This window comes from Euprymna scolopes, chromosome 1, assembly GCF_053919585.1.
Source record: "Euprymna scolopes isolate OS-2025 chromosome 1, ASM5391958v1, whole genome shotgun sequence".
Classification (NCBI taxonomy): Eukaryota; Metazoa; Mollusca; class Cephalopoda; order Sepiida; family Sepiolidae; genus Euprymna; species Euprymna scolopes.
Window position 1 is genome coordinate 850,173 of NC_136482.1, and position 14,325 is coordinate 864,497.

Genomic DNA, 14,325 nt, shown 5'->3' on the forward strand with positions numbered 1-14,325 from the left:
ATTGGCTTTATGCCTTGTTTTCAGCGATTTCCATAAAAAATAAAAAATAAATTTAAAAAAAAACTTGTCTTTTTTCATTTCAAATATGCATCAACAATGAAAAACTGGTAGATGACTGGGAAGAAGATGAATAAAATTTTTTTAATGAAAAAAATCATTTTCAGACCGTAACTGCAAGATTAATATAACAGGGATGCGAGTAGCCAATGTGGCCGTAAAAAAAAAATAGGGTGCTTGTTCAGACCCCCGCCCCACTTTAAATGAAGAAAAATCCGTATAATGTATGTATCTGTATGAAAAAAAAAAAAAATCGTATTCCAAAAATCATATAAATAGATAAAGTAATTTTATTTTTATAAAGAAAATCATTTTTAAGCAAATTCGAGTTTTTCCAATGTTAAAATTAGCTTTAATAATTAGTTTGAAGAACAAATACAAATATTGGTTGTTCCCATGAATGAAACAAATTAAAAAATTTTTTTTGAACAGTGGATTTTCAGTGACAATTTTAATTTAAAAGATTTATAAATCTTTACATCAATATTTTTAAAGAGTAACATTTTAATGTTTTCAGTGTCGTTTTCCATGAACTTTAATAAGTAATTTAAACAACGCATTTATTGGATTGGAAATAATTTAATTAGTAAACTTAACAAGCTTGTTTCTGCATTTCTTTTTTTATTTACTTTAGAGTAAACTTTTACTTTGATAATATATTCATTTTTGGTGCAGAATCCAACCTCTTTAAAAAAAACCTTTATCATGTACGTACCCATCACGGAACAAAAAATGTCATATTCCAAAAAATCACAAATTGTAATTTTAATTTAAGTAATTTTAAAATCAAGTTTTAGGAGAAAGCGAGAACGGTGTGTTTCAATCTGCTAAATTTAAAATTTATCACTGGTTTATCTCCCCATAACAACCTTTCCAGAAATAGAGATCCAAATCAACCTTGTAATGGCTACAATTAACAGTAAATTGCTAAAAATCATTAAAAGATGATTTTATATATAATTAACTACTTTTACATAATTTTTGGAATGTGACATTTCACATCTCTCATTTCTGAATAAAAGACGTTTTGGTGCTTGTGTAGAATAGTTGTTTTAAACCAACACATTTCAGGTGAAAACATTATGACAAGCATGTCCAAATTAATATAAATTCAAAAAGTTACGAAAAATGATCCAGTGGAAGACGTGCTAGATGTATTTTTAACATGAAAATCAGCCACAACTACATCTGACATTTTGTGTTTAAAAATGACAGATTGTAATTATTTAGTCAAAATAATCAATTTCAGTTACCACCCGTGGATCTCACAAATATTAAAACAGGTAATAAAACTGTAAATTGATAAACTCAATGAATTTATTTTCACTTGTATTTTTTTTTTACTGGATTATTTGTCATAATTTACTATTATACTGATTTTTTTCTTTTTCTGAATTCAAAGAAAAAGAAATCATGGATTATTTTTTCATAATTTTTTAAATTTATACTAATTTTGACATGACATGTAAGTATTGATGGTAACCTTCTTCTGCATCTAGCCTGGAGTAATGCAGTTCGAAGCTGAAATTGCCTCTCCAGATGCAGGCCTGGGTAATAAGGAAAACCAGGTTTGCCCAGTTGCCAGAGTCCGACCCATTCTTGGCATTGCATATAAAGTCCGACGGAAAGACAAGCCAAAATGGTCAGAGCCAGTGCAGCTGCAGGAGTTGCCAGAAAGGTGTTGTGTTTTCACCATCCGCCTATCAGGACTCCAAACTAGATTTTTTGTTGGGGTTTCCTCCCTTTGCCTTTCCCAAGGTATTCACAATGCGGTAGAGATAGTTGCCCATAGCTGGTAAAAATTTGAAAATATTTCCAATTTTGATGTAAATAACAGAGATCACATGTAAGTTTGTAATGATAATTTTCACCTGAAATGTGTTGGTTTAAAACATCATTCTATACAAACACCAAAGTTTTGTCTAAAAAAAAAAAAAAAATTTTTCTACTCACCGACTTTCTGTGATGCCACCAGCTTCAGCTCGTGCAGAAGATGAATCTGTGAGAGCCTTGGTAATCGATTTCAGTTTATCTTGATCCGCCTTTCGCCTGCAAGAGAAGAGATGCACATAAATCATCTAACGACTCTTAAATGATGGATGAATCTTAACCCTCAGGGTCACAAGGGCGCTAAATTATTTCATACAATGTGTCCTGAACAAGAATAGTCTAACAGTGCCCATCTCTTTCCAGAGCACATACAACATCTGGTATCCTAAAATAGTTGTCTATTTTAGTAGTGACTAGGTTCAATGTTACTTATGTGATCTAATGTGTCGACATGATTATGCCATATATATCTGTTGACTACTGAATGATAAAATTTTATAGGGACCTGGGCTAATCTCTCTGGTAGGTTTGTAACAACCAAAAAATTGCTGCATAAATTTCAACGGCAGATCATGTGATACTATCGACCCTCCCCCACATAAGTAGTAATAATATATATATATAATAGTAAGAATGTGTGTGGGACACTTCTCAACCTATATACTTAATTATTTGATCTACAGACTTGAAATTTGGTATATAGAGTATTCAGAAATGTGGAAAACTTTAATCAGCTCTCATCGGAAAAAAAGGGCTGCTAAGGGGTCAAAGTTAAAAAATTGGTACGTTAGGTGAGATTGGATTTTTATCTGTCAACTGTTTCACAAATGTGTACGCATGGATCCTTATGTTAAAAATAAGTAGGTTTGAAAATACTTTTTAAAGATCATGTCAAGCTGGCCTAATGGTTATTGTACTTACTGTCTTTGTTTTGGTTTAGATCTCAGCTTGAGTATTATTTTTGGTTTTCTACTTATAAGAAGCGAACTGTTTAGAAAGAACATAATACTTGCATGCACATGTCTGTCGTCATCATAATACAACATTTATTCCAGAAGTTTGGCATAAACACTCATTCTAAGTCAACGGGTTATAACTTTTATAAATTCCTTGAATGAAATGGATGTAATTTTTTAAAATAAAAATTTTTTACTTTTCGTAAGTTATTTTTTTGGCAAAAAAATATCTCAACTATTCTGGAATTAAACATTAGTACTGTACAAACTCCTCATATCCATTGAGCTTTACTATTTAACTAATAATAAATTTATATCATATATATATATATATATATATATATATATATATATATATACATACATATACACACACACATACTTCATTTACTCACAAATTAATATACGAAAGTATAAATTTATGCGTAAACTAAGCATTTACTTCAACAGTGCTCAATACGTAGGTAGAGCTAGTTAATAAATTATAAAATATATATGACGATTAAGCTACACTGAATATTCCGTATTTCATCCACTCTAGGATTCTTCAGGCTTAATCCTAGAGTGGATGAAGCGCGGAATATTCAGTGTAGCTGAATAACCATATATATTTTATAACTTACTATATCTAAGACATTAAGAGTGGAAAATGAAGTCATAAAAACCATATATTGGTATATATGGAAGGATCCAATTATTTAATAAGGGTATACATACATTTTGGGGGAAGATAAAGAGGACTCTTTATACCAAGGTATTTCGAAGCCTAATGCTTGTCATTAGAAGAGTAGAGAAAATGCTCGGTAACATAATGGGGATGTGACATCTAGCAAGGGAATAATCAGGGACAAAATAAATAAAATTATGTACACCTGACCAAATTATTCCACCCCAAAGTTGACACCATTCAGGAACGTGATGCATTCCAGGTGTCTACGTAATCCATCTTGTCTGGGAAGACACATTCCTAGTTCACTCAGTTGCTGCCTCTGAGAAATGCCTGTAGACCTTGCCCCCATCTATATTTGCACAGAAAATCAATGGACACTTCTAGTGTTGGAACGATTAATTGATATCAGAACGTTTTAAGGTACCCTCCCCCATCCAAGTGCTTATTTTTCAATGCCAAAAACGATTATTTTGTGATTTTTGGTTATAGTCAGCTAACGTACTTCCTAACTTCCAGCATAGCACTACTAGAAGCGGTGACAATGTAAATCAATTCCTTCGCTTTTTTTTTTCTCTTACACCTCTATCTCCCCTGGGCATGTACTGTTTGTTTTTTCGATATTTTTATACTTTCATTATATACAGGGTTACAAAAAAAAAAAAAAAAAATGGGCCCCAACCCTAATTAGGCCCCCGTTTCTTAGTGTTTTGTCCAAACGAAATTTAACAATGTATCGTTTGTCCCAGCTCCCCCTGGGGTCTTGGTGTACTCACGGCCGTTGATTCTGCCATGTCCTGTAAAATAAGGCAATCGGTGGATAAATAATGGAGATATGTTTTTTTTTGGTCACCCTGTATTTATTACATAAATTCAAATAAAATACTTTTATTTTTAAAATAAAAAACATTTTTTTTTTCATAATTTCATAAACATATTACTTATAAAATTTCTCAAAAATTAATTTTTTATTTTGTTATTAAAAATGCAAATAGATTAATTGTTATTTTTATCTGTATAATTTTGTTAATTTTTATTGTATACTTTTCAATAATGTCCTTTTCTAATATTTTATTTCAATAAATCACTCCACAATTAAAATCCAAAACAATAAAATTGAAGAAACCATTACCACTTCCTGTAGAAGCCATGTTAGAAGTTAGGAAGTATGTTAGCTGACTATAACCGTTTTTTTTTTCTATAAATTTTTTCATTGCTGCTCCTAATGATGAAACATTGATTTTTAAACTACAAATAAAACTAAAATCAATATACCCCACCATAAATGTATTATTAACGTTTATGAAAATATATACACATGTTACATGAGTTTTCACGGTAACATTTTATTTTATTTATTTTTTTTTTTATTCAATTTTCACCCCAAACAAGGCACAGTGCCACTTTGAAGTAGGGGGCTACTATCGGGGACATAAGTTGCAGAGACATTATAAAGGGAGATGAGCAGAAAGATGTCTGTTCACATTACACTTAAACTTTTGCATGTCAGTACAGTTGGGAAAACAGAATCCCGGAAGGGAATTCCAAAGTCTAGCAGTTCTGGGGAAGAAACTATTGAAGTAGAAGGCTTTCTTACACCTAGGGATCACTACTGTGTAGGGGTGGGATTCAGTTGCTTGTCGGATTTGTCGAAGGTATTTACGTCGAGAGGATACAAGTGCTTGTAGTTCGTCAGAGCATTCACCATTAAAATACTTGTAGAACAGGCAGAGGGATGCAACATTTCGTTGATGGGACGAAGGCTGAAGCTTAGATGACAGTTTAAGACCTATTGTTATATAGGGGTTTCATTAAAGAGTCTTAGAGAGAGACTATTATAAGTGATGCTTTTTCTTGTGAGAGTTCTTATTAGTAATGATATGAGTCTTAGTGAGAGTTCTTGTCTTATTACATATGATGTTGTATCTTTAGAGAGAGAGAGAGAGAGAGAGAGAGAGAGAGATGCTGTTGTAAGAGAGATTGTTCGTTTATAACTATTCCTATATTTTAAATGTTCATTACTTAGACGTGTAGATATGAAGAAAGCTCTTAGAATGATGAGATAGTGTTCAGCAGTCTTAGTGTAGATATGATGTAGATTCACATTGTGGATATGAGATGTCGAAACGTGTATGTAATGACATTTTATAACACAGACATATAATAACAATACAATTTACCTTTTTGTAGAAATCACAAACACAAAGATGAGCTTTATCCAAAACACATGATGAATTTATTTCTTTACGACCGGTCGTGACTTCCTCATTAAGAACTCAAAGTTTCACATTTTAGTTTCTGAAGTGACGTCTCGCTTCAGACGTCCGCCTGTCTCTGAGTTTTCTCACTGACCGTCTCCCCTGACTGTCTCTCCTGACTGTCTCTTCGACCAACTAACTCCCACTTCCTATATGGAGAAATCCATGCATCCCGGCCACGTGAGCAAAATTCACGTGTTTCAACATGCGCGACTTTGCACGTTTCCGACATTGATTTCCCAATAACCTATTTTTCTTGTGTTGTTTCCACAAAGGAATTTAACCTACATATCTAATTTATTTAACCCATATTTTATTATCCACATTCTTTTAACAATTGAATAGTTTATTATTTATTTCATCCGAATTAACAATTTACTGGACATTCCATTTAAACCTATTGTTCTTTAAAACTTATGTCCAGGGTTCGATTTCTGCTTTCTCTTATTTTCATTTCAACTAATCTCTCTATTTTTATACTTACATGAACAGGGGACAGCCCTTATCATGTAACATCCCTCCCTTCCATATTTCACAAAAAAAAAAATGTATGCATTTTTAACTTTAGTACATTTTTTTATTTTTACATCTACACAACCACACGGCTATAAAGATCAGGCTAAAAAAAACACACACACAAAAAAAAAAAAAAAATCTCTTTCAGTCAGCCCTTCACGGCCGACTTCACAATTATTTATTTTTTTATAAGATCAGAACCTTTCTGATCTTTGCGGCATTTACTTTTTGGGTGTAGGGTATTTACCTATGATACACATCAGCTATTTTCCAGCCACCCATATGCCGCAGACTAGAGGTTTTCACCTTTCTCGAAATGGACGACTTCCTTCGTCTCAAAAGTGTTCTGATCTCTCTTTCCGCATGGTTAGTCTTATCAAGTATGGCTTTGTTTTTTTTATTCTATAACTATCTCATACGGGACATACCAAAGCTCATATACTTAAATCTTTGTGGTTGGTTTCAGAAGTTTAAGATATACCTTTTTTTTCTCTCATACGGATTCACTCGGATTTCCTTGCTTGGATTCTTGAAACTTCGACGAGGATTTAGAAATATCACCCCTAACTAATACCTTTCGCGCCCAACACCTTAATTGCGCCTAAATTCTATCTAATTGCCCGATTTTTTTGTGATTTTTCTTTCCTCTCACCAGAGCCTCCAAGATCCAGCAGATATATCCCACATTCATGCGTCTCTAAAAAAAATACAAGGTTATATCTTTCTTACGTAATCTACGGCATATTTTTGCTTGTCTCTTACTTCATTATGCTATATGTGATTGCCTCGGGACTACCTATCCTCAGTTTACTGGTCCCCTTAAGAATTTTCATATTCTTTCCAACGCCTGTTTATTAATTAAGCCAAGACTTACTACTTGCTTGGAGTCGGTACGTGCAACCAGCTTATTTTAAGCACTTAATTAACCAGGTTCCCAAATTTTTCGTATAGGGGCACTTCTTGTGCTTATCAATCCCTACCAAGTAACTTTTCTTGGAGAAAAATTTTTAGGATCTCTAAAAAAAACAAAAAAAAAAAAACAACAAAACCAAATGCTAAAACAAAACATCTTTCTTACGGCTTATCACATCTAAAAACTCTCGAAATACCCGTTTACGTAATTTTAATTCTTGTCCCCCTTCTAAAATTCTAACTGAATCTGTAAGCCAACCATACGTCTTAACTTATTTTCTACTAGATCATTTTAATCTAATGTATATTTACGGATAACTTTGAATTCTTGCTGTGAAAATCATAACATTTAGTTTACATAAGACATTTACAATATTTGTTCAACATCATAAAAACATTTTCAAAAAAAAAAATACCCTAATATATTTAAACATTTTGCAACAGTTATAACTTTTTTTTTTTTTTAACAAAAAAAAAAAATCATCTGTAACAAACAACAATTCAACAGTCTGTCCAAAACAATTGTCCCTTTTGTTTTTCAAAAACAAAATAAATGAACACACAAAAGCCGAACAGTTCAACTATGAACACAAAATGCATTTCCAAATAATTTACACGCTGTTTCAGAAAGTACATGCGACCTTTGAAAAATTCCTGTTTTGACAGATTAAATTCAACAATTCGTCCAAACGATTTCATATTGACACATTTTCTAATGACACTTCTACAAATTTCAAACAATAATGGGTGACACAATCTCTGCCTTTGCGTGTATGTGTGTGCGTGTTTTTTTTTTAACAGACCAATTCATTTATCAATGAATTACGCATGGTGACTTGTTTACTATTTTTTCCATTACTACGAATTTCTTTTTACGGCATATCGGCCTTTTCTTCTTTTTCTTTTTTAATATTTCTTGTATCTTTTGTTCTCTGTGTGTTCAAATTTTTTTTTTTTCTTCGCCTTTTTGTGATCGTGTAATTTTTTTTTCTTTTTCCGTGGTATTATTTATTTAATTTATTTTTTTAAATTATGTTGGACCCTTTTAAAACGTGTTTCTTTTTCTTTTTCAGAATTCTGTGATAGTGTAATTTTTTCTTTTTCCGTGGTATTATTTATTTATTTTTTAAAAATTATGTTGGACCCTTTTAAAACGTGTTTCTTTTTTTCTTTTTTTTTTTTTCGTGGTATCGACCCCAGGTTCGGTTTCTGCATCGCTGATGCAAAAGGTTCACGAACACCAAATTGTGATTTGTTATATAGGGGTTTCATTAAAGAGTCTTAGAGAGAGACTATTATAAGTGATGCTTTTTCTTGTGAGAGTTCTTATTAGTAATGATATGAGTCTTAGTGAGAGTTCTTGTCTTATTACATATGATGTTGTATCTTTAGAGAGAGAGAGAGAGAGATGTTGTTGTAAGAGAGATTGTTCGTTTATAACTATTCCTATATTTTAAATGTTCATTACTTAGACGTGTAGATATGAAGAAAGCTCTTAGAATGATGAGATAGTGTTCAGCAGTCTTAGTGTAGATATGATGTAGATTCACATTGTGGATATGAGATGTTGAAACGTGTATGTAATGACATTTTATAACACAGACATATAATAACAATACAATTTACCTTTTTGTAGAAATCACAAACACAAAGATGAGCTTTATCCAAAACACATGATGAATTTATTTCTTTACGACCGGTCGTGACTTCCTCATTAAGAACTCAAAGTTTCACATTTTAGTTTCTGAAGTGACGTCTCGCTTCAGACGTCCGCCTGTCTCTGAGTTTTCTCACTGACCGTATCCCCTGACTGTCTCTCCTGACTGTCTCTTCGACCAACTAACTCCCACTTCCTATATGGAGAAATCCATGCATCCCGGCCATGTGAGCAAAATTCACGTGTTTCAACATGCGCGACTTTGCACGTTTCCGACATTGATTTCCCAATAACCTATTTTCCTTGTGTTGTTTCCACAAAGGAATTTAACCTACATATCTAATTTATTTAACCCATATTTTATTATCCACATTCTTTTAACAATTGAATAGTTTATTATTTATTTCATCCGAATTAACAATTTACTGGACATTCCATTTAAACCTATTGTTCTTTAAAACTTATGTCCAGGGTTCGATTTCTGCTTTCTCTTATTTTCATTTCAACTAATCTCTCTATTTTTATACTTACATGAACAGGGGACAGCCCTTATCATGTAACACTATCAGGTTGGCGACTCTTGAACCCTATCCAAGAGCGAGAGACTAGTAGTAGATACACCAGCCCAAATGTGATAACAATACTCCATACATGGGCAAATGGTGGCTTTATAGAGGTCCAAATACTTTCAAGCATAAGTAGGTTTCTAGCATGGTAGAGAGAGCCTACCTTCTTCACAGCGGCCCTAGCAATGCTCTCAATGTATCTGTTCCAACTCCTGTTCCATGTGAACGTTAGACGGAGGAGTTTTAAAGTACTTTCAGATAATGTGTTTTGGCCATTGCTATTGGTGGTAGAGAAGGTTTCTTGTAATTATTGAAGGAAACCAGCTTAGTCTTAGCAGCATTGAATGTGACCATTACGTCTTGGAACACAGCCTAGTAAATTAAATTCCTTCAATCTGTTCTGAACTGTAGAGAACACTTTAACAAGATTACACTGTTCTTGGATTTGAGGAGCCGTTTCAAATCTGTTTCTGAGGCTGCAGATCTTGATAGCATTGTTTTCACTGTAAGAAGTAACTCTAGGATAACCAAACTGAGGGCATCACGGACACTGCCTGTATTTTGGTGCTTTTGCGCAGTCATTCCTATCGTTTTCTCATCACATTTCAATCTGTCGGTTGATTTCTCAATTGGATAAACCAAAAAGGTGGAGATTAATGAGCTCCTGACAATCACTAAGAGTGACTCAAAGTATATAGACTAAATGTTATGTTGTATAACCTGGAACAACAATAATTACGATTAGAGATGTTAAGAGGTGAATATTTTAAGCTAGTTTTAAGCTCATTTGTTGCTGTGGAATTTCTTTTTGCCTTCTGGATTTGAAGCTAATTTTTTAAATTGACGCAAACACTAGGATACTTCAATTAAAAGTCAAATATGAACAGGTAAAATTATAGAGAAATAAAAAGGTGAATGAAATTAGGTATAGGTTGTGTGTGTATATATATCAGGAAGTCAATGGACATTTTTACTTTATATTTAGATTGTGAAGATGACACCCATTTAATAAAAGATGTCTGACAAATACTTACTCTCGGATTTGATTAAGCAGATATTTTTTTTGCGTTTGCATCAGTTCCAAAAGTTCTTTCTGTTCCTGAAGTCGTGTTTCCAAATGGTCAATAACATATTTCTGTTGAAACATCACATCATCTGGTAAACCTAAAATAGAAGAAAAGTTAAAAAAAAATTTTTTTTAAATTGATTTCAACTTTCATAAAAGAATTGTTGTGACGCATTTCAAACACATACCAAAAAAAATTCTAACTGTAACAAAATGGAGGTAAATATTTTCTAAATACTGAAAATCTTGTCAATTTAGCAAATTTAATTTTTGCTAATTGTCTTAAAAAACTTTTTATTAATAATTTTCTACCTTATTTAATTTTTAGATATGTTCATTACTGTAACAAAATTCTGTAGATACCATTTGGTTCCACTTGAAATTCAATATTTCAATTTCGCTACAACAAAGAACCAATTTTTCTTGTTTACTACAAGCATTCAGACTTGACTTCTTTGATAACCTTAAGTTAAATGTGTTTACTAGTCTTAATTGATCAATTCAGTCGTTTTTCTTTGGATGTAATTTTCTTTTTCGTAATCTAAATTCATTTCTTTCAAGAACACAAATAATAATTATTTGATAGAATTCTAATCTTTAAGTTCAATATCTGGTGTTAAAAAAAAAAAAAAAAAAATGACACATCTATAATATAAAGCTGAACGTCTGTGTGTGTATCTGGTCACGAATAGGCTCCTATATGGTTGACTATTATAGAAAACTGATCGCATATAATGATAGAAGATGTATTGAGACACAAGAATGGGTATGTTTGATCTGGCATAATGATGATTCATTAAAATTGTGGGGTCTGCATACGCGCCTGGTCCACAAAGTATGGAAATAAAAAATTTAAAAAAAAACGTTTTTACTTTCATTATATTTTGCTTTAGTTTTGATACCCCCGAATTCGAAGCTATCTCTTTACAACCCTTCCTTTTCATAACCTATCATACTTTCATAAATCAGAGTCCATTTTCTGTAGGCTGCTTTTGAACAGAGTCAAAAGTACCCGTTGTTGACAGTCAAAAAACAAAAACGTTGCAGCTCGCAAGAGCCATATATATATATATATATATATATAGCCTAATCACATTGACACATCCGTTCTCATCACATCATAGAAATTAAGCAACGATGAGCCTGGCCAGTATTAGATGGATGACCATTTCGGAATACCAGGAACTGTATGCGCTTTGTTTAACTTTGTATTGTTTTCAGTTGTCCTGAAATTACCACTTGTCACTAGAATTTAACTGTGCCGACTCGAGAGAAGTATGGTTGAAGATTGCGCAATTCTTACCACAAAAATTTCATATGCAATTCACGGCATCAGTGATATTTCGTAGTATTCATTGAAATTGATGGATGGCCATTTGAAAATATGGCAATAAAGCTACACAGAATTTTCTATTGCAATAACTTGACAGATCTGCATGAGGATGAAACCCAGAAAATTCTGTGTAGTTTAATTGTCATATATATTTTCCAAACTTACGACCTAGCTCTGCTTATGTATTGAGCACTGTCAAAGTAAATACTGAGAATAGATACACAATTTTTATGTGGCCATAAATAAAATACACACTCACCTTGTGGAATACTATCTTCAATGCATTCTAAAGCAGCAGTTAAATATTTCTTTGTAACCAAATCAACTGGTTCAGAAGAGATTGGATTTGGCTGACTTTTTTGTATTGGTATCTGCAATGTACAACAAATGAAAATTACTTACACGATAAAAGTAAACAAACTCTTATTAATTAGCAAGAAACCCTATATGTATATCAGCACTCATAAATGGTTGATTTCCCTGACAATTGTACATGACCGTATGTATTGTACATAGAAAATATTAGTGGGTACGTTTGTGAGCATAAATATTAACTAAAAATATTTGCTCAGATAAATCTGACTATGTTGTAAAGAGGATGTGTTTTAAACAAAAGTCACAGTTTCAACCTATCAGGAAATAAGCTAAGATTTATCAAAACGGAAGTACATAAAAATAAGGTGGAAATAGTATCAAACATATGGCAGAGAAACAATGGTGGGAACCTTGATGTAAGCTTGAATGAGACAAGATTAATTATACGTGACTTTTTGTAAATTAATGATTAAACTATGCCTCACACATGAACTTTTCATGAACTGCAGTGCACCTCCCGAGCACTTACACAATGATTCTATTATTAATGCTATTGATCATGTTAATATTATTCTCAGTAAAATTTATGAAAAGATAAAAATGCATAACAAGTGTTCATATGAAATAAATAAGTGAAATTAAAAAATAAACGTCTTAAACAGAAATTTAAAAAAAAAAGAAAAAAAAAGGTTTTTATACATTTTTTTAATTTCATTTTATTTTAGGAGGCTTCATAATTTGCGCACTGTTGTTCTCATCTTCAACTTACCAAAATGATATTACAATTACTACCTATGACACAAGCATGAATAATAAACACTTCAACTAGCATAAACCAACCTTGTTCAGAGTGTGAAAATGGGTAAATATAATTGAATTCCTTTCAATTTTATTTACTAGGATTTTTCCAATGTTTCCACCAATTTGATCTAATATTTATTTAGGGAAGATGATGACATTAGTTATTTCAGTTTTATTTGGCAGGAAAGTGTAGTCATATGTACACATGCACAGCAAATATTATTTTCACTTATAAGTTTCCCATTTTTGACAAAATTCAACATTTACTTTCAGAGACTGCAACATATATTTAAACTACTAAATTCATAGCGAAGATTCGAATCAGTTTTCACAAATTTACTGAATTTTCTAATTTTTTTTATTTTTTTTATTGTGTTTACTAATTGTCAGCTGCTATGATTGCCATTGTCTATGTATTTCGATACCTTTTGAAAACTTACATAACCTGCCCGGAATATGCCAACGATAACACGGTACTTATCCTGCATCAGTAACTTTTTAGCAATACATTATTTCTAATATTGGATAGCCACATATCTCTTTTCGTCACCTTCTGCATCTCTCATGAAGATGCAATTCTAATATATATTTTATTCATCACCTCTCATCCTGCCATCTCGCCACTCGTAATGTGGCAGTTATATGTGAACACTGAACTACATTATATTTGAAAGTGTAGCAAAGGAAAGAAATTCAACTCTAGTTTTTTCAATTGAAACAAAAAGCATTTATTAATGGTATTTTCCAAACCATGCCCACATCTTGTTTTAAAAGTTTCTTAGTTCGACATGTAGTTACCCAAACCGTCATGTCGAACACATGCCTTTTCTTCTCCTGCATTGACATGTTTGTCTTATTGCCAAATGTATTTCAAATCTCTCACACCGAACTTGTAGGTTTTTAAAACTTGTTTTCTTTCCACTGCTATGCCTGCAGCTCGCCCAATGACACATTTTTATTTTTTTTGTTCAAAGTTCAGATTACATCTCTCTCACACGGACTCAGGTTTCCAACTCTTCCGGTTGACCATGCGATTCTTTTTTTTTTTCTTCCTTTTTCTTTTCCTCTGCTGTGACATCACCTCACGCACCTGCTTGCTCGCTTGCATATGCAAGATGTCACTACTACACATGCAATCAACAGCTGTCACACACAAACTTTTTTTAAAGACAACTTTCTGTTCTATTCTCAAAGCCTTACCTGTTTTATTTCTGTCCATAAATTTCCACATTCTTCTAAAAGTTTTCTCGTCGGATAATTTGATGCATCCTATATTAAAAAAAAAAAAAAAAAAAAAAATTTAAATTGAAAAAAAAAATTAAAAACAGAAATCTTGAAATTAATTAAAAAAAATAAAAATTATGTTGACCAAAACGGTAAACATAAAAACA

At 32.2% G+C, this 14,325-nt stretch overlaps 1 protein-coding gene across 3 annotated transcripts in view; it reads right to left on the reverse strand.

The window, feature by feature from the left end:
• Window positions 1–14,325, reverse strand: part of LOC145291310 (centromere protein K-like) — a 131,268-nt gene that overhangs the window by 18,384 nt on the left and 98,559 nt on the right. For all 3 annotated transcript variants that reach the window (XM_080137458.1, XM_080138090.1, XM_080138733.1), the window contains exons 3-6: window positions 14,135–14,203; window positions 12,078–12,189; window positions 10,454–10,583; window positions 2,011–2,106 (exon numbers count right to left, since the gene is read on the reverse strand). In XM_080137458.1, coding sequence (XP_079993584.1) covers window positions 2,011–2,106; window positions 10,454–10,583; window positions 12,078–12,189; window positions 14,135–14,203 — 407 coding nt within the window. The remainder of the gene's footprint in view (window positions 1–2,010; window positions 2,107–10,453; window positions 10,584–12,077; window positions 12,190–14,134; window positions 14,204–14,325) is intronic.